The sequence below is a fragment of the Palaemon carinicauda genome, chromosome 15 (assembly GCF_036898095.1).
Source record: "Palaemon carinicauda isolate YSFRI2023 chromosome 15, ASM3689809v2, whole genome shotgun sequence".
NCBI classification, from domain to species: domain Eukaryota; kingdom Metazoa; phylum Arthropoda; class Malacostraca; order Decapoda; family Palaemonidae; genus Palaemon; species Palaemon carinicauda.
Window position 1 is genome coordinate 73,754,425 of NC_090739.1, and position 26,166 is coordinate 73,780,590.

The window sequence follows — 26,166 nt, forward strand, 5'->3', positions numbered from 1 at the left end:
TATAATCATCAAATCATTATTATCGAAGCACTGAGAAAACAGCTTTTAATACAATGAGTTAAAGTATTTAATCCTAGCAATAGCACATTTAGGTTCTTTACAGAATATTCATGTAGGAAAACATATGAAACGGAATCGGCTTTATTTCGTTTATTTTTCATTTCAGTTAGTAAAACAAAATTTGTAATAGCATCTTTACATAACCAGATAGTTTTGTAATTTAGCAGTCATCTTATCTTCTAGATAAGAGATGAATTCATTAAAATTTGCCTTAATCTAATGTTCATCTAATACGTGGATACATACAGTACACTTCACTCCCGTTATACACATGTTTGGTATTTGCAAATATCATACAACATTTATACCTGAATCTGACATCAAATTTTGTAACCATGGAAAGTTGCCATACAACACGATTCAAAACTTGAAATTTTATGTTAACAATCGCCAAATACTGTGAAGTACAACGTTAAAAAGCTCGTAAAGTGAAATTCAGCATTAAAAATCACTAAATAATATCATACAGTATCATGTTAACAATCACCAAAGAACAAAGTCAAAATTTGGCAATGAATGAGTCAAAATTTAAAATTTATTGTTAAAAATTGCATAATTTTAAGAAGCACAAATCAAAATGTGAAATTAAGAATTAGAAATCGGCAAACAGTACTGTGCACTACTAACAGAGTAATGATAATATCATCAAATTATATTAACAAAATCAGCTGTTCCGTTATGAACACTTGAATCGGATAGCAGATGTTTTTCTTGCATTTCAATCAGCGTACAATCGTAAATCATTGTCCTTATTCGCTATGGAGAAAACATACTCAAAGAAACATAATGCTAAATATAAAAAGCTGCAGCTGAAGGTAATATAGCAATGTTCATAGCCGCTATTTTTTTTTTTTGAATTGGGGGAAGCTGTGTCCGAAACTGGAGAAAATTTTGTGACAGTACTTATGTGTAAACTGCATAATTACATTTAACTGGCAAAATTTAGAAGATAACGTGGCAAAGTGTATGAAAACCAAGAAAATAGTTTTGCTATAACTTGCGATGAAACAAGATCATGAAATTTGAGAGGAAAAAATAATTTTGCAAGCTTTATAATCGCACCGCATAGCTAAAAACTATAAATTATCATGCAAACGGCAAGGATGAAACTCTAGAAAACCTAATTATCCAATTAAACTCAACAGTACATAAAATGAGAGAAATATTTCAAGTAAAACTATTTACATTAGTATGCTAAATTAAAAATTATAGTTCAAGTAATAATTTTTTTATAGGAAATAATAAATAATCCTTTGGTAGTTGGCCTTGATCAGCTTATAAACGTAAATAATAAAAAATACTGAAATTCTGTTTTTATTTCTTAATATGATACGAATAGTGTATATGATTATTACATGCATTATTATTGGATACAGTTACGAGTTACCTATTTATACAGAACAATACACGGCATTTCGTGAGTGTAAATAGTGTCAACATTACATTGACTTGCGATTATGCATCTACAGTTAGAAAAATCTAGGTTACATTGACATGACTCGAGAATTACTCGTCACAACTCCCTATATATTGATATCAATCTCATTTTCAAAATGACAAAATTGAAAGTAATTTGCATTTTTCCTAACTATACACACCTGTAGCTATTTATAGGGATTATACTTTTGGTAAAGCTAGAAGACTAGCCATAAAACTTTTAAACAAGATTTAACAACCAGTCCGCTAGTTAGCGGGGGGTTAGCCCGCTACCCCTCACACTTACACACCAGTGTTGCCTTCTCCCTTTTGATGGCAGGCATGACTTCTTGGTGATGGAGGGGCAATTTGTATAAATAGCTACAGGTTTGTATCATTAGGAAAAATATAAATTATTTCCAAATTTGTCATTTGTTCCAACAATAAAAACAAACCCTTCCGCTATTCATAGGGATGACCCACCCATTAGGCGGGTGAAAGTCTACATGAACTGGCTTAGTATTTGACCAGGGGTTTTCCCGTACATGCTCTGTACGTAAAAGGGAGCCTGACAACTCGCAAATTTCATGCAATGCACAGATAGCACCCTAAGCAATGTGTTTGTGATACTACCAATGCGACTAGCCTAGGTAAGAAATCTTGGAAACCATAGGAAACTTTAGAATCAACCATAGATGTTACCCAATCTCACCTCGCAAGGGGTATGGGGTCATGAGTATTATTTCTTTACTAGGTTACACAAGAGAAATGGTTTTACCTGTAGATAGGTGAGGCCAGCTTTTAGAGGACTGTAGGTGCTGTTCCCCAAGAGTGGGAAGATGAAGGAAAGAAACAGCCAGTCATTCTTACAAATTCATTCTAGACTAATCCCGGGTAACCTATCCCCTCAACCTGCTACTTGTCCATCAAGAAGCCTGATGTATTTAAAGTACTTGTTGTGCAGCCAACACAGAACCAATGGAGAACGCCTCCATGTTCCTGTGGGTCACGCCTTCCAGGTAATGGGCTGTGAAGGTTGTCTGATGCTTGTAGGATCTGTGTTAAAGTAGTTTCCTTTGAACGCTAGGGACGTACTAATGCCCCTAACGTCTTGAGCTCTGGGTTGTCGAGTTTGAGGATCAGGAGTCAGTGCAAAATCTATGACCTTGCGAATCCAAGCAGAGATCGCTGACAGTCCTTTTGAGGTAATACTTCAAACTTCTCACTGGGCAAAGTAAAAGTTGATCTGTAGGTTGTATGTTGGCCAGGGCACCAGCCATCCATTGAAATACTACCACTAGAGTCATTAGGTCTTTTGACAGACCAGACAGTACTACATTGGATCCTTTCCTCTGGTTACGGTTAATTTTCCCTTTGCCTACGCATACACCGAATAGCCTGACCAATTTTTTACATATTCTCTGTCCTAATACACCTGACAACATTGAGATTACCAAACAATTCTTCTTCGCTCAAGGGGTTAACTACTGCACAGTAGTTGTTCACTTGCTACTGTCCTCTTGGTAAGGGTAGAAGACGCTTTAGCTACGATAAGCAGCGCTTCTAGGAGAAGGATACTCCAAATCAAACCACTGTTCTCTAATCTTGAGAAGTGCCATAGCCTCTGTACCTTTTGTCTTTCACTGTGTTGGGGTAGAGTTCTCTTGCTTGAGGATACACTCAGGCACACTTTTCTATTTTATTTCTCTTCCTCTTGTTTTTTGAAATTTTAATAGTTTATATATGAAAGATTTATTTGAATGTTCTTACTGTTCTTTAAAATATTTTATTTTAGTTGTTAATTACTTCTGCAATTTGTTTTTCCTCATTTTCTTTTCTCACTGGGCTATTTTTCCTGTTGGAGCCCTTGGGTTTATAGAATTTTGCTTTTCCAAATAGCATTGTAGCTTAGTAATAATAATAATAATAATAATAATAATAATAATAATAATAATGATAATAATTATCGGTTACAGAACTCTCTCTCTCAATCTGAAAGGGCCTGAATCTAGAATATGCTACTCCCGGATTTTGAATTTTGGCAATAAACTCAGGGATGAAGCCCAGTGTTACCTACCGCCCATACCCTTGAATGGGCGACATCGTAGGATAGACCATGAAGTTTATTGACCCTCTTGTCTGAGGCCAAGGCGAGCAGGAACACCGTCTTCAAAGTGAGGTGACGTATGTTGCCTGGCATAATGGTTCGTAGGGAGCACCTTTCAGAGAAAGGAAGACGCGAACCACGTTTCATGGAAGAGGTCTAACTTTCGACTCGGGGGGAAAGTAAGCTCATAACTTTGTATGAGGAGAGACAATTCCAACGAAGAGGAAGTATCAACTCCTTTCAGTCTACAGGTGAGGCTTAAGGCAGAGTGGTAGCCTTTCACCACCAAGACCGAGAGAAACTTTTCCTCCCGAAGGTAAACGAGGAACTCCGCTTTTATTGGAATAGAGGCATCGAGGGGAGAGATACCCCTCCCATGACACCGATCACAGAACTTAGTCTACTTGGCCTGACAGACTGAAGCTAAAGATCTTCGCAGGTATCCGGACATCCTCTCCGCAACTAGTTACAAAAAGCCTCTCTGGGAGGAGGTGCCGAATAGTCTCCACGCGTGAAGACGAAGCGAAGCTACTGCTTTGTGAAAGATGTTCAAATCTGCCTGTTTTGAGTAAATCCTGTTGTGGAGAGAGTTCTCTTGGGATCTCTATCAGGAGTTACAGAAAGTCTGGGAACCAATGTGTGTGATACCATAGTGGAGCTACGAGTCATGGATAAGATTGTTGGATGCTCTGGTCTTGTTGAGCACCCTTCTCATCCGACAGAATAGGGGAAAGGCATAAATGTCGATGCTGTCCCACTGTTGTTGGAATGCACCTTGCCACAGAGCCTGGGGAGCAGGACAGCGGGAGCCTGAAGTTCACGGCAGTTAAGAATAAATCTAAAGTCGGGGAACCCCACAAAGTCAGTCCATCTTAGCATCTCCACTGCTAGATGGCATAGGGGCTGGGAAAAGGTACTGCCTTGCTTGTTTATGAAAGCCACTACTGTGGTGTTGTCACTCAAACACCACAGAGTGACCCACCAAGAACTAATGAAGGGCTAGGACCAGAACCCGGAGGCTGTATGGTGCAGCATGTGGGGCCCAGACCCTTCGTTCGATGCATCCGATGAGCATCAATTCCAGGGGAGGTATGAGAAGGTTGGTCTCTCTGCCAAGGTTCTCGTCTGTCCCCACCATCGAAGGTCTGTCTGCTGCTTCATTCCCCTGGGGATCAACGTGTCTGGGGAGTCGCTGTGTTGATTCCACCTGGATTTTGGCCACCACTGAAGAGATCGAATTTTGAGGCGGCCTTTTGGCACAAAAGGGGCCAGGGATGACAGGTGATCTAAGAGATGCACCTACTGTTGAGATGGGAGCTCTTCTCGTCTGAGGAAAAGGCTTGCTACCTTCCTCAGCCGCTGTACCCTGTCTTCTGATGGAAAGAATTTCTTGAGGTTGGTGTCGATGATCATACAAAGGTATTATACCAGTCTTTAAGAGGGAAGCAGGGATGACTTCTTGAGATTTACCACACTCCCCAGATCCTGGCAAAACAATAGTCTTGTCTTGGTGTCGAAAAAGGGTCACCAGCGAATCTGCTAGGATCAGCCAATCGTCAATGTATCTTAGGAGACGGATGCCGATCTTGTGAGCCCAAGGTGACACTAGGGCGACAGTCTCATGAAGACCTAAGGTGCTGTGGAAAGACTGAAGCACAGCCCCTTGAACTGGTATTGTCTTTTTGTTGTATGATCCTTAGATACTTCCTAGCAGGCCAGTAGTTATACCTTGCTTATAAGTTTTACGGCTAGTCTTCCAGCTTCGCCGAAGGTATAATCCCTATAATTAGCGGAAGGATTTGTATTCGGTGTCGGAACAACTAAGGGACATTAAATTCAATAATGCATAATCAATACATTTATTCATTCTAGGCCAAAAACCATTCATTTACTCATGGAAAAAGATGGAAATTTGAGGTCCACATCAGAATAACTCACCATGTATTCTTACGGGAAAAATAGTTTCGTATGTGCTAATTTGGTATACATGAATGTTTTCAGAAACTAATCAATCGCAGATAACGAGAGTTGAGTGTATCTATATCTATCTACTTATTGATTCAAAAATAAATTATTCTTGTATACATTTATTTTACAACTTTGATTTTACTTATGTGAAAAGTAGTAGCAGTAATTCACAGATTACTTGCTAGTGTTTTCTGGTGCTTTTTTTTTTATTTTGATTTGGGGTTACTGTTTTTCTGAGTTTCATTTACTTTACATTCCATAATTATGTCAATCTGTGGAAAAAACTAGTGTGTTGATCCCAGCTGCTTTTTTTTTTACATTATCACAAATGTTGGGCATATAGATTATATTATTTGATATGCTACAGTATATTGGCAACCAATATATAATCTGGACTATTTTCCTTCAAGCTAAGTATAGAGAACTTATAAGACTCGACAAATTTCTGATACCTTTAAGCAACCACTTCGTTATATTAATTGAGATGTGTTTATTAAAATGCCAAAATGAACAATGAATAGAAAATAATTCTTACCTCGCTTTTCCAAGTTTGATTCTCTTGTGTGATCAGGACTGGGAGTCTGAGGTGGAGAGGAATACTGGGAGGAAGAAGGTGACGAATCTGAAGAATGTGAAGCAATCTTTGTGGGACCATTTCTTTGGATACCCTTTTTAAATCCACGATTGCTGCCACTACTGCTGCTACTGGAGCTGCTGCAACTGCTGCTACTACTACTACCACCTCTGCTACTGCTGCCTGATATGATGGGGGCTCCTGATTGGGGAGGAGCTGGTTTTATATGTGGAAATTGGCCCAAAGCAGATAGAAAAAGTGGTCTGTGTTGAGCAGCATATGCTGCTGGAGGAACGTATGGATGGCTTCCAGGTCCAGCTCCTCCACTAACAAAAGGGTAAAAATAAGTTTGTGGATGATACTGGCCTCCTGGGGGCACCATGGGGAGTAGTCCGCCACTATTAGGTGGAGGAACAGGTATGCTTCCAGATGATGTGTAAACTGGTAAACTGACATTACTGATTAATGTATGAGTGCCACTGCTTGTGGTGGTGGACAAAATATTCCCTGATGACCCACCATACACTGTTCCATTCATAGGTATAGTGGCTGGTGTTGTTATACAAATACTGCTACTCACAGAAGAATTGGCTTTACAACTAGACCCACTACTGCTTGTGTAATACATCTGTGAATATAAAAAATATATATATTAGACAGGTGAGGGTACATATTCTTTTCAATCTTTAACTAGGATACTTCCCTGAACTTGACATAACTTTGCAAAAATAATTAAATCCTATTTCTAAAACCATGTTCCACCATTTACTTTTAAAGGATTTCAGCTGATTTTTACTGATTTGGTTTGATACATCTATGTTTCTCTAACATGCATTAGTCCCAAATTTTTATCTACTTCCTAGATAAAAATATTTTGTACTGAATACAAAAATTAACTGAATATCAAACCTATACAAATTTCCCTTCTACTATTTAATGGAAATATTTAATTAAGTTCAATTATTGGTATTGGATTTAAAAAAGGGATGGTCAGAATAATATTTCAATACTCTATAAGGTCTCTTTTCTTTCACCTTTTCCCAGAACATTTGCTAGTCTCTAATCTTCAATGCAAAGATCTTGACAATGAACAGCAGTATCTTACAAAAGCCAGTGAACTTACATGGTTTTGTGCAGAAAAGCTTGCCCTACCAAATTAAAGAATACTAGTCAGATCCATTTAAACAATGTTATTCTAGGGTTAGTTCAAACTATCTATTTTTTGTTACTTGACTGATATATAGCATACAAAGTTATAAACTGGAGATCCTCTTAACATTTCTATTTTTATACATATTTTGTCACTGCATGGAAGTCCCTTTTAAAGGTAACTTTTTCAATTGAAAATTTTTAGTTTTTCTCTATTTCACAAGGACTTTCTATCTCACTGAAAGTATCATAGGTGGCTAGTTTGTTAAACCTGCTCTTTACTAGTATCAGGACTTTGCTTTTTCATCATTGGCAGTTTCAATTATGGCTCCTTTCAGCTTGTATTAACGACAATCTCTCTAGTTCGGAAAAAGAGCTCCCTTACAATGAGAAGAAAATTTGCCTGCCTTATATTCCCTAGAGGTCATGGAACATGGAAGTTAAATATCTTCTCCAATTGATACATCTTACGTTATTATGACCATAACAACACTTGTAGCACTGCATAGGTCGTGGATGAATTTTATTGAAATGTTTGTGTCAAATTTTTATATACTAAGATTGCACTATTTTGCTTTTCATTTTTCTTATTTTCAAGATAGTAGAACACCTCTAAGTTTAAGTACTGTATATCTTCTTCTGAAAACTAATAAAGATCCATATAGATCTTTCCCTTGGTATGAAAAAAATTTTGGTAAGAAGATACCTTTTCTATTACATCAGAGAAATTAGATGCATAATTATCAATTAGTACCACTTGTGTTTCATTGCCAGCCTTAACTAGCAATCCTAAACCATATGGCTGCAGGTTACTTTGTGTAATTGTACTAACTCTCTTCTCCAGGCACTTGTATCCCTTGATGATGTTATTACATCCCTCTCTCTATTGAAGCAACATGCCAAATAGGCTCAGGTATGATCCTTGGAGCAACTTCCTTATCAGCATCATATAGGTCAGAGGCTTTGGGAACAAGGTGAAATTCTGAATCTATGATGTTTAGGCTATTACATAATTTTACACAGTTAGAAAATCCATACACTTTACCATTTTTCACAATTGTGAATGCACATTTTTGCTTTACACGACTCCCCAAAAGTAAAGCAAGCTTCAAAAATCTACCCTGATTTTTTAAGTTTTCATTTCATTATCTCCATTCCCCCAAATTGGTATTAAGAGTATGTAGAGAACTGCATAATTCCTATTCAAGGAAAGTCCATAACAATATAAAACTTTATTTTCATTTATACCTCATATAGTCTTTGTTCTTAGGTCACCTTAAAAAGTAGGAACTAAAGGCTCAAGTGCGATAATACTAGAAGAATGATTATTGGAGGAGAGGTCCACCTGATGCATGATGTTTTGTCATTTTAAGTCATACTAAAAATATTTATATGGGCACTTTAAATGGTTTTTAAAGGTCGCTCATGAGTGGCAGACTCAAGGGACAGTGACAATGCCCTAGAGACTGCCCACATATTCAAATAATCAGCACAAGTTAGGACTAAGGGGGGGGGGCCAGGAAAAGGCTGCTGATAACTCAGCACCTATATTTGGCTCATAAGTATGTTAAGGTTGCAAATACAGCAATAAACTATCTAGCTTGATGAGGTCTCCAATCCCTGTCCAGCAGATTGCTAAGCACAGATCTTTCCAGTAGGCTACCTCAAAAATCCATCTTTATGGAAGGCCAGGGCACCAGCCACCTGTTGAGATGATAATGCTAAAGAGTTATGGCGTTCTTTGACTGGCCAGACAGTACTACATTGGATTCTTCTCAGTTTACGGTTCACTTTCCTTTTGCCTACACATACACCGAATAGTCTGGCCTATTCTTTACTCTCTCTCCTCTGTGCACATACACCTGACAACACTGAAATTACCAATAATTCTTCTTCACCCAAAGAGTTAACTACTGCACTGTAATTCTTCAGTGGATACTTTCCTCTTGGTAAGGGTAGAAAAGACCCAAATTCAAACCATTGTTCTCTAGTCTTGGGTAGTGCCACAGCCTCTGTACCATGGTCTTCCACTGTCGGGTTGGAGTTCTCTTGCTTGAGGGTACACTTGGGCACACTATTCTATCTAATTTCTCTTCCTTTTGTTTTGTTCAAGTTTTTATAGTTAATATTGGAATTATTTATTCTAATGTTGTTACTGTTCTTAAAATTTGTTTTCCTTGTTTTCTTTCCTCACTGGGATTTTTTCCCTGTTAGGGCCCCTGAGCTTATAGTATACTGCTTTTCCAACTAGGGTTGTACCTCAGCAAGTAATCATAATAATATATAGGTGGCTAGACTAAAAACTTTACAAAAAATTAAATTTAGACATTAAAATAAAATGAATATGATACTCTATAGACTTCTGAAAAGTTTCCTGGAATCATTCCTGAATTTTGTTGTAAATGTGTTGTAGTTAGCACTACAACAGGAATTATTCATATTCTCCAATTTAACCAATGTAAAAAAAATCTGGCAGGCTTCGGAAAAATTAACCCACTAAAGTATAAACAGCAATCACATATGTTTTTCACTACATAAACTAAAGAAATACAGATAAAAAAGAAAAAAAAATACTAAAAAGACTAATAAAAGGAAATTAAAATGAAATGAAAACTATAAAATATAAATAAAAATCCTTTAAGACCATGACAAGAAAACCATAGAAAAATTCCAGGAGGGGTAAATAGCAAAATGTGAATACATAATGTGTGAACACATGAACCAATAACCAATTTTTCCTACACTACTGTATATGAAAAAAGTAAAATGACAAATTTGGATGTAATTTGTATTTTTCTTAATGATACAAACCTTAACTATTTATAGGGGTATCAGTTTCGGCGAAACTGAAAGGACGAGCCATTAAAATTTAGCGAGGGTTATCTACCCAGCGCACTGGTTAGCCGGAAGGGGGGGGGGGGGGGAAAGAGAGCCTGTTACCCCTCCCACTAACACACCTGCAATTGCACTCACTTTGCTTGGAGATAGGACTTCAAGGGGGGTGGGGTTGGTCGGCAAGTATTTATACATAGCTACGATTAGTATCGTTAGGAAAAATACAAATTACCTCGAATTTGTCTTTTGTTCGTTAGCTGGAATATAAACCAACGCTAAGCATGGTCAACGCCCTACCCAAGTTGTGTATGGTGATAAACTAGTAGTATGACTGTTCAGGTAAAAGTTATTCCGAGTCTTTTAGGAAATAACTGGAGAGACCGAGACATTGCTAATACCACCTCGCCAGGGTATGGGGACACAATGATATTGGAACAATACTATGTTACACAAGGGAGCAATGGTTTCCCAGCAGAGGTTTGAAGTCAGCTTGTGCAGAGGTTCCAGGATGTTGATTTCCCAAAGAAAGGGGAGGATGAAGAAAGTAAAGGCACCATTTTATTCACTCAGACTAAAACCCTGGTAACCAATGCCCTCAACCTTCTGCTACTTGTCCAATCTGGAGCTTGAGGTGCTAAGCCAGCTGTTGTGCAGCCACCACAGGACCAATAGAGAATGTATTGAGGTTCCTGTGGGTCACGTCTTACAGGTAGTGGGTGGTGAATGTCGTTTAGCGTTTCCACACACCCGCTTGTAAGACCTGCGTCACAGAGTAGTTCTTTTTGAAGGCCACGGACGTAACAACGCCACTGACATCATGAGCTCTGGGACGACGTGTTGGAGGAGGGTTGGGATTCAGGGCAGTCAATGCAGCGATTGTGTTCTTTGTGACCGTCCTCTTGGTTCTGCCCGTGCTTACGAAGAGCGAGGACACTCTGGGCCCAGCTGCTGCTGTTCTCTTGAGGTAGAGCTTCAAACACCTTGCTGGGCATAATAACAGATGATCTGGGTCGTCAGTTACAGAGCAGAGACTCGTTATCCGGAAGGATTCAAACCTAGGATCCGAAACCCCTGGATTTCGAGTCTTTACAACAAACTCTGGAACGAAGCTGAAGCTTACCTCTCCCGTTCCCCTTGAATGGGCGATGTCATAAGAGAGACCATGAAGTTCACCGACTCGTTTGGCTGTTGCCAAGGCGAGTAGGAACACCGTCTTCCAAATCAGGTGGAGATCTGTTGCCTGGCATAATGGTTCATAGAGAGGTCTCTTTAGAGACCCAAGAACTCTAACCATGTTCCATGAGAGAGGTCTTACTTCCGACTGAGGCCAGGTAAGTTCATATCTTGGTATGAGGAGGTAAAGTTCTGGCAATGAGGCAACGTCCATTCCTTTCAATTTAAAAGCGAGACTCAAGACCGAGTAATAGCCTTTAACCGTTGAAACTGAAAGACGCATTTCTTCCCGCAAATACATAAGGAACTTTGCTATTGATGGAAGTGGCATCGAGTGGATTGAGACCCTTTCCACAACACCAACCGCAGAAGACATTCCACTTTGCCTGGTAGACTGAGGCAGAAGATTTTTGCAGATATCCAGACATCCTTTTCACAACTTGTTGCGAAAATCCTCTCTGAGTGAGAAGATGCTGGATAGTCTCCAGGCGTGAAGATGTAGTGAAGCTACTGTCTTGTGGTAGATGTTGACATGTGGTTGTCCGAGTAGATTGTGTCGTGGAAGAAGTTGTCTTGGGAGCTCCATCAGGAGCAGCAGAAGCCCCAGGAACCATTCCGCAAGATGTCATAGCAGAGCTCGGAGGGTCATTGAAAGATTGACCGATGTTCTGCTCTTGTTGAGTACTCTTCCCCTCAGACAGAACGGTGGGAAAGCGTTTATGTCGATGTTGTCCCACCGTTGTTGGAATGCATCTTGCCAGAGAGCCTTGGGATCTGGGACTGGGGAGCAGTACAGCAGGAGCCTGAAGTTGAGGGCCACTGCGAACAGATCCACACCCGGAGAACCCCACAGCGTCTGGACTTTGTTGGCTACTAGATGATCCAACGACCATGCGGAACCCACTATCTGCTCTGCTCACATTATCAGCGAGCATATTCCTCTTGCCCGGAATGAAGCGAGCTGACAGTGAGACCGAATGGACTCCCGTCCATCTTAGTATATTCTACTGCTAGATGTGACAGGGGCTGCGACTACCATGGTGTAGTCGCTCATCACCACCGAGTGACCTGCCAGGAACTGGTGGAACTCTTGAAGGGCTAGAAAGACAGCCTTAATCTCCGAGAGATTTATGTGAAGACACTTTTCAGACTCTGATCACAGGCAGGATGCTATAAACCCAGGAGCTCCAACAGGGAAAATAGCCCAGTGAGGAAAGGAAGCAAGGGAAAAATAGCCCAGTGAGGAAAGGAAGCAAGGGAAAAATAAAATATTTTATGGACAGTATAAAAATAAATATTTCCTATGTAAACTATAAAAAATTAATAAAAGAGGAAGAGAAATAAGATGGAATAGTGTGCCTGAGTCTACCCTCAAGCAAGAGAACTCTAACCAAAGACAGTGTAAGACCATGGTACCAGGCTTGAGAACATTGGTTCGATTTTGGAGTGTCCTTCTCCTCGATGAGCTGCTTACCATAGCTAAAGTGTCTCTTCTACCCTGACTAATAGGAAAGTAGCCTGATTCTAATTGGACTTCAGACGCCACTGGAGGGATCAAATTCTGAGCCGACCATTGGGAACCAGACGGGCCAAGAATGATAGGTGTCCTAGGAGACTTAGCCACTTCTGGGCTGGGAGTTCTTCTCATCTGAGGAAAGGTCTTGCTACTTTCCTCAGCCTTGCTATCCTGTCATCTGATGGGAAGGCTTTGTGCAGATTGGTGTCTCATACCATGCTCAGGTATACCAGACTCTGAGTGGGAAGCAGGGAAGACATCTCGATGTTTACCCTGATCCCCAGATCTTGGCAAAGCCTCAGAAGTTTGTCTCCGTGCTGAAGAAGGGTTGCCACCGAGTGTGCCAGGATCAGCCAGTCGTCCAGGTAACAAAGGAGACGGATGCCGGACCTGTGAGCCAAGGATGACACTAGGGCAAACACTCTTGTGAAGACCTGGGATGCTGTGGAAAGGCTGAAACATAGCACCTTGAACTGGTATGTCTTCTTGTCGATGTTGAATCTCAGATACTTCCTTGAAGATGGATGGATTGGGATCTGGATGTATGCGTCCTTCAGATCCAGTATACACATGAAGTCCTACAGTCTTACACTAGTCTGACCGTGTCTGCCATCTTCATCATGCTGAACGAAGTCTGTTCGACAAACTTGTTCAGAGCTGAGAGATCGATAACTGGTTTCAAGCTTCCAGATGCCTTTCTCACAAGAGAGTCTACTGAAGAAGACTGGGGACCTGTAGGGACTTCCTGGAGAGAGCCCTTCTTCAACATGGTCTGGACTTCGGCCCGAAGGGCCTACCCCCTTTGCCGATCCCATCGCAATGGAGCTCACAAGCACTGGATTCTTGGTCAGGGCGGGGGGGGGGGTTGAAATAAAAGGAAAGCGATAGCCTGAGCAAATTACGGAGACCGTCCAGGGTTCGGCCCAGAGCTGCATCCACCTGGCACAGGAGCTTTGTAGGCATCCCCCTACTGGTGGATAAGCAGGGGGATGACCTATCCTAGCGTTTGCTGTTCCCTCCATGGTTGGACTTGTTGCCTTTCCTGTCTTAGACACCTTAGACTTAAAAATTGCTGTCGTTTCCTTCAATGACAATTTCACATGGCTGGTCTTTGAAGGGGCTGGAGGTCTGTAGGCCCAAGCTGTAAGGGCCCTATGAAGGAGGGAATCCGTGTTGGACTTTCTCCACCTCTCCCCAGACTGCTCGACGTCCCTAGGCTCAAAGAAGAACCCCTATATGGTAGAGGTTCGAGGCCTAGTGATCTCAGCATTTGGGACCTGCTGGTGAAATCTCTTGGCCACCGCATTACTTCGTTTCAGTGTTGGCCCACAGAGTCACTACCTGGTGGGCCAGAAACTCAATGGTGCGGGTGCCAGAGAAGGAAGGTCTCCATAGCATTCCTGGTACGATCCTTAGAGAAATCCTCGGTTCGCACCAGGATTCCCACCAATTCCAACCAATGATCCAGCCACAAAGTAGCCTGCATGGCATACTTCGCAAGCTTCTCTTGGTTCAAGATCTCAGACGCTGAGAATGAGACTTGACGCGAAGAGAGCCTTTTCCAGGTAGTGATAGAGACACATTGCCGAGAGGGTTTTGTCCATAATGTCGTAATATCTTCCCTGGTTGGCACCTGAAGGTGGGAGGAGTTTGGAGGCAATCTTACACCGGAAACCCTTTAACCCCTGGGACCAGGGAAAAGCTACTGACCTTAGGAGACTTTTGGGAGCCTAAGACATGGTCTATGACTGTCTTTGCCTTCTAGAGGGGCCGTTTCCAGATCTGGTAACCTGTTAAAGGCCCTCATAATGGACAAAACCTGCCAAAAAGCGTGTTCTGACTCTCTCTGGTCTTCGTCCGAAGTTGGGCTGGCAGCGAGATCTTCATCCACCACCGAGGTCTCACCCCAGGGTGAGTCGTGGTTATCAACTGGAAGACTGACTCGGCTCCTGGAACCCTCAGAGGGGTTCTGAATCCTAGAGGAAGACTTGGGAATAGTCTTAGAGTACTTAGGTTCCCTTCTAGGGGGAAATAGGGGCTCCAAGGCAGAAGGTCTAAATGTCGTGACCTTCTCAGAAGGGAGAGACCGAGGAACTGTAAGTGAGCCATGTTCTCTCCTTGGGGTCTTTCCGTCGGTGACGGAGAGTACGACAATGACTCTTCCCTTTGGTTGCCTCTATGCGTCTTAATCGGGGTCAGCTTGACTCTTGTTGAAGAGACCTTACCAGGAGTTCCCCTCTTCCTCTTCAGGGGGGAAGAAGCAGTCGTGGTCCTAAGTCCTGGATTGGTTGAACCCGCTGAGGCTTCAGACGTATCTGAAGGAAGCATGCTGGCGAAGGCTTGAGTTACTGCCCTAACTAGGGCGTTGAACCATGGCTGCTTATTCATTGAAGCCACTCTCCGATAGATCCCGAAGGGAGAGAGGATGAACAGTCCTTCCGAGGGGTCTCCACAACCGATGCTGAGGATTTAAGGGCCATAGAAGCAGCTTCCCTTCTAAACGCTGGGAGTTTAGGAATCCTGAGACTTGCTCCCTCCCTCCTTTCACGGCAGCTGCGACGTTACGCGTTTGCGGGGAGGGGAATGGGGCGACGGAGAACGATCATTACTCACCCTACCTTTTCTGGAGGCCACAACCACTGCTTTTGGTGGTTGCAGTTGGAGATCCTCTCTTGCAAGAGGATGTGGTGGTCGCTGAAGTGTCGGGAAGCAACGAGCAACCTCCTGTTCACGACGAGAAGATCGAAGGCTGGAAGACCAATAGGAGGGAGTGTGTTCCCGCGTTGGAGAGCGATACCACGGTAACATCTGATCGATCATTACTACTGCCCGAGAGGCAGGTCGGTTTGATGACAATCACTGGGGAGGCGACTCACGCGTTGCTAGGAATGAAGGCCGACCGATGAGCGATGAATCGCATTGAAGAAGTTCACGAGCAGGTGAGCGAATACGTTCCACCGGAGAGCGACGCGATGGTTTGAGAACACTCTGGCGTATGGACAAATGCTGGTTTGTTGGATGATCGATGTGTGTTTCTAGAGACAGCAAAGGTTTACTTGACTTGTGAGGTCTATGAGGTGAATGCAGTCGGATGGGCGATCGCTGATGAGTAGGTGAATGCCGACAAGCAGATGAACACTGATGAGCAGGTGACCATTGTTGAACAGGCAAACGCTGACGAGCAGGCGATCACTGAAGAGCAGGGGAACGGTGATGGGCAGGCAAACGCTGACGAGCAGGCGATGTGGAAGCAATTCTCGCGTGGTGGTAGCATGAAGAAAAGTTGAACGTGTAGGTGATTCACGAGCGAGCGATCGCTTAGGTGGAGCATAGGACGTCGTTCATTGTCGATGGTCAGGCAATTCACGCGTTGGAAGTGTTGGAAGTGATGTAAGTGATTCACGAGTAACCACACGCTTATGTGGTACATGAGAAATTGCTTAATGATAATGGTCAGGCGATTCACAAGCTAGACGTGTTTTTGTGAAAGTAGCTCCATGCCAAAGGTCAGGCGATTCACGCATTAAAAGGGATGGAGAAGACGATTCTCAAGTAACCAACTGGTTAGGTGGTACAGCAGGGGAACGTTGGGCAAGAGCCTGGTGACACGTAGAGTGACGAGATGAAATCGGAGACGGAGGCGAAGGTCGAACAGTTTCTTCCAAAGAAGAAGATCGAGGAGTGGAGGGAATGAGACGTCTCTTGGCCGACAAGGCAAGAGCACCCTGAAGGCAAAGAGGATGATGGACATGGCGAGGGCACCTGCCGCCGACGCGAGGATGTAGAAGCATAGGATCAGCAGGCTGACCGACAGTAGGCCTACGAAGAGGAATCTCTATGCGAGACCCTTTACTCGAAAGGGAAATACTTGTCAGAGACACGTGCCTCGGACTTTGCTCTCCCCCAGAAGGATGTTCGTCAGGGGAAGGAGTGAAGAACTTGGCGGCAGAAGATACAGAAGCAGACGCAGCCAATGGAGCAGCTGGCAGGGCAGCAGAAGAGCTCTCCGACACCATGATGTCGATGACAGATATGGGATCGACATTGGAAGCTGCTGCTGACTTTGCTCTCCCCCCGAGGGATGTTCGTCAGGGGAAGGAGTGAAGACCTTGGCGGCAGAAGATAGAGAAGCAGACGCAGCCAAAGGAGCAGCTGGCAGGGCAGCAGAAGAGCTCTCCGACACCATGATGTCGATGACAGATATGGGATCGACATCGGAAGCTGATGCGTGCTAAAGGCCAGCATCCCGGTGCAAAAACCGCAGCAATGCCTCCTTGGAAGGTTTACCAGCAAACTCATCGACGGCCAAAGCTGAAACAGAGGAGAAAGAGAAACAGCCTCACTCAGGGAGAGCCGGGGCAAGCCCACTAGGGGAGGCCGCACAGTCTCTTGAACCGAGGTTAGCCAGGTGTTAATTGGCTACTACAGGTTTCCCCCCCCACCCCAGGAAGAAGCCTTCCGAGGAGCTTTAGAGAAAGGTCGGGGGGCGGAGGAAGATGCCTTGGGTTTCTTCTGCTTCGAAGGGGAAGAATCCCGCTTAGACTTCTTCTTCCGCCTATGCCCATACCTTTCCCACTGAAAGGAAGACCACTCCCGACACTCACTACACTTACTATTTTCGTCGCAGCGCTCCCCTCTGCAGGCGGGACAAAGGCTGTGGGGATCCGTTTCCACGGCAGACATAAACTTCCCGCAGGTGCGGCCTTTAGTTCCCAAACAAGTTTGCATGGCCGTAGAAGAACACAGCACACACACACACAATGAAAACAAAAAGGAAAAAGCAATTAACGCCAGTCCAAAAGTTGGAAAGGATGAAGGTTGGTGACAATCGCACTCAACCGAGCCAAAAGCAAAGTGAGCGCAATCACAGCTGTGTGAGTGGGAGGGATAGCAGGCTAACCCACTACCCCCTAACTAGCAGGATGGGTAGGTAACCCTCGCTAAATTTTAATGTCTCGTCCTTTCAGCTTTGCCGAAAGTAATACCCTTATAAATAGAATTGGTTTGTATTCCAGTTATTGAACAAACAAAATTTAACCAACCATCAAGAAAAAAAATGTGGGACTTACATGTTGGGTGCCACTAGAAGGTATGAAACCAGGGCTTGTGCTAGAAGTGGATGGTTCTCGCGAAGGAGTACGAGGTGGTGCACCTAATGGAGGTGGCGGCGTTCGGTGTTGGCCGGGGGGTAAAGGTGGAGTTTTATGATGGATTGGAGGAGGAGGAGTATTCATATAGTGAGGAACACCATTTGATGGTGAAACACATGTAGGGACAGCACTAGGAGGTTGATTTGTTGAGAAAGAACTGTGTGTACTATTACTACTACCATGAGATCCCTGATTACTGACGACAGATGTACTTGGTGAAGAAGTATTTGGTGTAGGTGTACCTACTGACATAGAAATTTTCTGACTAGGTAATACAGTATAAGAATGGCACTGAGTGACATTTGTAGTAGTTGTGATATTAGCAGTGGTAGTGGTGGTGGATGAAAGGCTAACTGTAGTGGTGGTTATAGTTATAACATTTGCTGAAAGAGGAGATGGTGGCACAGTGCAAGTGACACTAACTGCTAATGATGATACGTCATCGGACACAGCTGTGGTAATACTTGAGGCCGGTGTAGAGCTCATATTAGAAGACTGGGAATAAGGCAAAGCTGTATTATGGGATATAGTTTGTTGTGAAGATGTTACATGTAACGCAGGGGATGTTTTACTACAGTTTCCAGATGCATCCAAAGGAAAAACCTGAACAGTATTTTGTGGAGGCACCTGAGAGTTTTTAGGAGATATTGCAGAAGAATTTTGAATATCATCTACAACACATGGTGTTTTGGGCTTTATGTGATTTGGTGTTCCAGAAGGGGATGGATGATCTAAAGCAGTTTGTGGACTTGGTGAAGAGCTGTTGCAAACAGATGTATTTGTATTAGTCTGTGGTGAGCTACCATAACTCATTGAATAAGGAATGTGCTGAGAATGCAGAGAAGACTGTGGAAGAGGGTTGGGAGGGGGATTGGAAAATCCATTTGGGCGATGGTTTGCACTAGTCTCCATACTAGGGATATACCGACGTAGCTTAGCCACAGCTGCTTTCCCCATACCCATTTCCATAAGTTCACGATCACTTGCCCGCCTCAGCTGGAAAAATTAATTTTTAACATTGATTATTCCATCTTATTCAAGGTAAAAAAAAAAATAGCAATAAAGCTTTCCAGGATATGTCCCAGAAAAATTAAAAAGATAAAGTTACTTCAAACATATTTCTTATATCAAAAACTATTTCCATAAACCTTGGCTATAGAATTATTTAAATATGCACAATTTTAGCAATATTGTTTGTCATACTTCAAATTGTAAACATTTACAAAAGAACAAGACACAAAGACATTTAGCTTACAAGAAAAACTTTTACAGAATGCAAAGCTAAAAATTCAAGATAAAAACAAGAGGAGAATAGTCTTAATAGCATAAAAATTTTTTTTATACAAATCCATTTATCACAAGAGGCCTTAGTACAGGTAAAATTTTTATAGTCACACCAACCTATAATTCTGAATCCATACCCTTTAACATATTGTGGTATTTCAACCTAATACTCTGTATCTATACTTATACCAATGCACTAAAATTATCAGACAGAATAAGTTGTTGAGTAAAACCAGAGGGAAAATTTTCTAATCAATAAAGCATTTGCTTCTGAAGCCTAATAATCGTAAGATACTTTGATAGCTATTTACGGAGGACAACAGGCTGCCTCTTTAAAAATGATATTTTCATTAATAAAAATTTTTTGAACATACTTACCCGGTAGTTATATATATAGCTTACATCCCTGACGTCAACGGCAGAAAATTCGAAACTCGCGCCAACCGCCAGTTGGATAGCCAGGTGTACCACCCCTGCACCCTAGCAAGATACCTGGGAACCATTCCAGTGACCCTCATATATTCCATGCCCCTTAGGGGAGGAGGGTGGGACTAAAATTATATATAACTACCAGGTAAGTATGTTCAAAAATTTATTTTATTAATGAAAATATCATTTTTAAACACAAAACTTACCCGGTAGTTATATATATAACTGATTAACACCTTTGGTGGAGGGTTAGAGACAGCTAGCATATCTGGAATTCTACTTAAGAGTTAATTAAAAACAAACTTACGGGTTCGTACCTGATAAGGAAGCTGACTTCAATGATACTCTGCCGCATTATGTCTGCTAGCCTTATGAGATCTAGCGATCCTCCCAGGGGGCTGAAGATCTCGAAGGGACTCAAACGGTGTCAAAACCTCATTATGACAGAACCTCCTCCAATAACCAGTTCCAGGTGCTCTCAAGGAACAAATTTGACCACCTGACAAAATCAATGATTGTGGAAGACTGACAATCTCCACAAACAACCATAAAAAAACAATTAAAAGTACCAAGAGAAGAAAAGGTTATTGGGATTATGGGGATTATGGGAATATAGTGGTGGATCCTTCACTCACTATTGCACTCGCTGCTACGAATGGACCCAGAGTGTAACAGTCCTCGTATCAAGTCTGAACACCTTTCAAATAATATGATACGAACACAGATTTGCTCCTCCAGAAGGTTGTGTCCATTATGCTTTGTAGAGATCTGTTCTGCCTGAATGCTGCCGACGTTGCCACCGCTCTGACTTCATGAGTCTTGACCTTTAAAAGTCCAAGGTCTGATTCATTACAATGAATATGAGCTTCCTTAATCAAAAGCCTGACAAAATATGACAAGGCATTTTTAGACATTTGTAAAGAGGGCTTTTTGACTGAACACCACAAAGATTCAGACTTGCCTCGTAAATCTTTTGTTCTCTCCAAGTAGCATCTCAGAGCTCTTACTGGGCATAAGACTCTTTCTACCTCATCTCCAACCAGATCCGTAAGATTTTGAATCTCGAATGCTTTGGGCCAAGGCTGAGAAGGGTGTTCATTTTTGGCAAGAAAGCCTAATTGTAAGGAACAGACAGCTTTACCATTACGAAATCCAACGCTTTTGCTAAACGCATGAATTTCACTCACTCTTTTGGCTGTTGCAAGACTGACCAAAAATAAAGTCTTCATAGTAAGGTCTTTCAAAGAAGTTGAACCCAGTGGCTCAAACCTGTCGCTCATAAGATACTTCAAAACAATATCCAAATTCCAGGCTGGAGAATCTTGGTTTTGTTGTTTTGAAGTCTCGAAAGACTAGAAGTTCTTGCAGATCCTTATTGCCAGAAAGGTCAAGGTTTCGATGCCTAAACACAGTAGCTAACATACTCCTATAGCCTTTAATAGTAGAGGAGGAGAAATTGCACTTCATTCGAAGATATAGCAGGAAATCCGCAATTTGAGCTACAGAGGTACTGGATGAGGAAAGAGAGTTGATTCTACACCACTCTAAAAACCTGCCACTTAGATTGATAGACTTTGATAGTCGAAGTCCTTCTTGCTCTTGCAATAGCTTGAGCGGCCTCCTTCGAAAAGCCTCTAGATCTAGCCAGTCTTTCGATAGTCTGAAGGCAGTCAGCTGAAGAACGTGGAGATTTTGATGGAATCTTTCTAAGTGGGGTTGTCTGAGTAGATCTACTCTTAATGGAAGAATTCTTGGAGTGTCTATCACCCATTCCAGTATCTCTGTGAACCATTCTCTTGACGGCTAATAGGGAGCCACTAGGGTCATCCTGGTTCCTCTGGATGTCACAAATTTCTGTACTACTTTGTACAGGATCTTGTAAGGTGGGAAGGCATACAGATCTAGATTGGCCCAGTCCAAAAGAAAAGCGTCTATGTGGACTGCTTCTGGATCCGGAGCAGGGGAGCAATACGCCTCTAACCTCTTCGAGGTTGCGAAAAGATCTATGCATGGGCGACCCCAAAGACGCCACAAGCTCTTGCACACATGAAGGTTGAGAGTCCACTCTGTTGGAAGGATCTGATTTCGTCTGCTGAGGCTGTCTGCCATTACGTTTTTCTCCCCTTGAATGAATCTTGTCCGAAGTATAACGTTCCTCTCTTGCCCACACCAGGAGATTCTTTGACGTTTCGTACAGAGATATCGAGTGTGTCCCCCCTTGCTTTGAGATGTATGCCAATGCTGTCGTGTTGTCCGCATTGACCTGAACCACTTTGTTGGTGACTAATTCCTCGAAACTTTTGAGGGCTAAAAGAACTGCCAACAACTCCTTGTGGTTTATATGCAAGGATTTTTGGGTCTCTGACCATAGTCCCGAGACTTCTAACTTGTTTAGGGTTGCTCCCCATCCTGTGCCCAAGGCGTCGGAGCATAACACAAGGTCTGGGCTCTTCATTGGTAAGTCGAGACCTTCCTGGAACTTGTTTGGTTCTTCCCACCACCGAAGGCAGTCTTTGATGGGGTTCATGTTAGGAATGGACATCGTTTCTAAGTCCCCCTCCTTGTCCCAATGGCTGTTGAGATGGAACTGGAGAGGACGAAGATTCAGTCTTCCTAGTGGAACAAATTGTTCCAAGGAGGAGAGGGTTCCTACAAGACTCATCCATTTCCTTGCTGAACGTACTTTCTTGCTTTGAAACGATCTTAGTTTCAACTTGGCTTGCTCTATCCTTAAGGGAGACGGAAAAGCCCAAAAAATCTGACTCCGTATCGTCATCCCTAAATATAAAATCTCTTGAGATGGAACCAAGAGAGACTTTTCCTTGTTTATAAGGAGACCCAGTTCTTTCGCAAGGTCCAAGGTTGTCTGAAGATCCTTCAGGCAGTGATCGTAAGAGTGCGCTCTGAGAAGCCAATCGTTGAGATACAGGGAGGCTCTTATGCCCCTTGAATGGAGGATCTTTGCCACATTCAGCATGAGCTTCGTAAAGATCTGAGGTGCTGTGCAAAGCCGAAGCATAGGGCTCTGAATTGGAAGACATCTCCCATGAGAACGAACCTTAGGTAGGGTCTGAAGCTCGGATGGATAGGGATGTGGAAGTAGGCGTCCTGAAGGTCTAATGAGACCATCCAGTCGCCCTTCCTTACTGCTGCTAGCACTGACTTTGAAGTCTCCATGGAGAACTTAGTTTTCATGATGAACTTGTTCAGCGCACTCACGTCCAGAACTGGACGTCATCCCCCCGAGTTCTTGGGTACCAGGAATAGACGGTTGTAGAAACCCGGTGAACAAATATCCTGTACCTTCTCTATGGCCCCCTTTTCTAAGATAAGAGACACTTGGTTCGATAGAGCTTGTCTCTTTGCCTCCTCTCTGTATCTGGGAGAGAGATCCACAGGAACTAAGACCAGAGGAGGGCTCCCTAGAAAGGGGATCTTGTAACCCTCCTTCAAGATCTGGATAGACCACTGATCTGCTCCTCTCTTCTCCCACGCTTGCCAGAATTTGAGTAGTCTGGCACCTACTGCCTGAAGGCGAAAGCAGTCAGACTCTGCTTCGAGATGCTCTGAAGCCTCTTCTCTTACTCCTTCTAGCATCAGGTCTGGAACTACCCCTGCTGGAAGATCTCCCTCGAAAGGGCTGGGAAAACTTGGGAGTTTCTTCCTTAGGCTTGCGACTGGTAAAAGAGGGAGGAAGAGCCTTTCTAGCTGTCTTGGAGACAAGATCCTGAGTAGCCTTTTGAGCTAAGGCTGCAGAAATCGCCCTGATAAGTTTTTGTGGGAACAGCAATGGAGAAAGAGGAGCGTACAAAAGCTCGGACTTCTGGAAGGGAGTAACCCCCGGCGAAAGAAAAGAGCAAAGTTGATCTCTTTTCTTAAGAATGCCTGCAGAAAATAGAGCTGCAAGTTCGTTAGAACCATCCCTCAAAGCTTTGTCCATGCACAACATCAAATAGACCAGGGCAGAGGTATCCCCCTCTTTAAAAGTCTCAACTTTTTTACCCAAAGCCCCAAGTGTCCAGTCTAAAAAGTTAAAAACTTCAAAGGCTCGAAAAATTCCCTTGAGAAGGTGGTCCATCTCTGAAGTAGACCAAAAAATCTTGGTCCTTTTCATGGCCGACCGACGAGGAGCGTCTACGAAGCTTGAGAAATCTCCCTGGGCAGAGTCAGGAATCCCCAGGCCGAGAACTTCTCCTGTCTCGTACCAGATACTCGACTTCGAAGCCAGTCTAGCTGGAGGAAAGGAAAAAGCTGTCTTTCCTAAGGCTTTCTTAGACTGTAACCAGTCACCCATCAATTTAAGAGCTCTCTTAGACGAGCGCGATAATACCATCTTAGTAAAGCGGGCTTTCTTAGAGGCTTTCCCAAGAGTAAACTCAGACGGAGGCGAACGCGGAGCCACAGGCACAAAAAAGTCTGAAAACTCTTCCGTAAAAACTTTCATTAGTTTTTTCAGATCAGCAGAATGACGGAAAGAAATTGAGTCCTCGTCTTCTGAAACATCATGGAACTCCATAGGAGAAAGCTGGCCTTCTACTTCCTTCTCTTGCAACGTTCCTTCGGGAGCAGTAGGGTTAAGAGCAGTTTCTCTTTCAGAAATATCCTGAGTGCCAACAGCAATAGAAATAGGCTCATTGCGAATAGAAACAGGCGGCAGAGTTGTTTGCGGCTCATCCGAATGCTCACGATCAGCTCGATCGGAGACAAGAAGTTCCTGTACATGAACTGTATCGATGTCTTGAAAAGAATGAGCCTCATCATCGTAATCCAAACTAACATCCGAAAAATGATAAGGGATAGGACGTTCAGGATCATATTCTGAAAAACACTTGCTGTCAACTTCTGACAAGCGTTCGGTACTACGAACCGCTTGTTGTTCAGTGACTCGTTCAACTGTTATCCTTCCGGAAACACGACCTGAAGGACGTTCACTAAAATAATTGGCGGAGAGAGAAACTTCCTGAATTATAAGACGTTTGGCAGCCTGTTTGTAAGGACGTTCGGTAGCCTGTTTGTAAGGACGTTCGGCAGCCTGTTCCGAAGGAGGATCGGCAGCCTGTTTCGTAGGAAGTCCAGGATCCTGTATCGAAGGACATTCGAAAGACTTTTCCAAAGAACGAACATTAGCCTGTTTAACAGGACGTTCGGTAACACGTTTGCAAGGACGTTCAATAACCTGTTTAATAGGACGTTGGACGTCTTTCTTAGAAGAACATACGAGCACACTGTCTCGTTCGCGTTCAATAAAAGAACTGTCGACTGCGGACTTAGGAGAGCGATCACGATCACTTCCTAAAGGACGTTTAAAGCGGCTAGCAGGAAGCTTAGATCCTCGATTACCCGGGCGTTCGAGAACACGTCCTAGTTTGCTGTTCCGATCACGACCAAAACTGTCACGTGTGCTGATATGAGATTTGTCGCTACGCTGGTATGTTTGCATAAAGGACGAGAGCCTGCTTTGCATGTCTTGAAGCATGACAAAGTTAGGATCCGAACGTTGTGAAATCAGTGATGAAATCCAAACTTTCTCCTCATCACTAAACGGAACAGAGCGCCTAGAAGGTGAAAACCAGTCTGAAGGCTGATTGGGAGCTTGGAATGAGGTTAAGCCTGGTCTTGGGTTCATAGAAGGATCCTTGGAAATGTCCAGCGTTCTATAAGGACGTTTTATCGGAGGACTTTCAAATGGCTCTGGAGTATCCCAGTGACTACACCCAGGTTTTGAACTAGCAGGACGTCAATAGGCCTTATCATAGGTCCTCTTAGGAGGTCTGGAAGCAAGCTTCCAGCCTCTTTTAGGCAAGGGGTCATCCGAAGACGACGAAAAACACTTAACCTCACCTTTCCAATGGTGAGGGCGAACGTCCTGGGAGGCGCCCACAGGTACGTTCGAGGGGACGTCTGCTCGTTTGTTAAAGCCTCTCGTCTCCTTTCGCCTTTCGACATTCCTTCTCCCAGGGGTTGGGGAGCTTGGAAGAGGTCTAGGACTAGGAGGACGACAGACACGAGCAGGCGCACCTTCCACTGCACCTAACTTCACTGCACTTGCACTTGCACTTTCACCTTTTAATTGTTGCACATCGGACATCAACTGTGTCCTGTCCGCAGCCGAAGATTCAACTTTAGCGCCAAGAGCTTGAATCGCCACTAACATATCTTTTAGTGAAGGTTCATTAACAATTGCAATAGTGGGATCGGGATCTACCACTACAGGTGAAGGAATAGGATTAATGACATGGGAAGAGGAAATATCTCTAGATGAGCGAGAAGAACTACGCCTCAATCTATCCCTTTTGAGTTTACGTCTGTATCTATCAAACTCAATCCATTCATGCTCTGACAGTAAAACACATTCATCATAGCGATCACCTAAATCACACTCTTTACCTCTACATGCAACACAGAGAGAATGGGGGTCAAGAGAGGCTTTAGCCATTCGGATCTTACACCCACTAGTCACACATAACCTAAAAGTTATAGGGGGGTGGCCATTTTGAAATTTTAA

The 26,166-nt window shown here is 43.1% G+C and overlaps 1 protein-coding gene across 1 annotated transcript in view; it reads right to left on the reverse strand.

Moving 5' to 3' along the window:
- LOC137654010 (uncharacterized) overlaps positions 1-26,166 on the reverse strand; it is a 107,065-nt gene that overhangs the window by 22,087 nt on the left and 58,812 nt on the right. Inside the window, exons 4-7 of the mRNA XM_068387644.1 lie at positions 24,100-25,296; positions 21,643-22,248; positions 17,868-18,944; positions 6,087-6,753 (exon numbers count right to left, since the gene is read on the reverse strand). Coding sequence (XP_068243745.1) covers positions 6,087-6,753; positions 17,868-18,944; positions 21,643-22,248; positions 24,100-25,296 — 3,547 coding nt within the window. The remainder of the gene's footprint in view (positions 1-6,086; positions 6,754-17,867; positions 18,945-21,642; positions 22,249-24,099; positions 25,297-26,166) is intronic.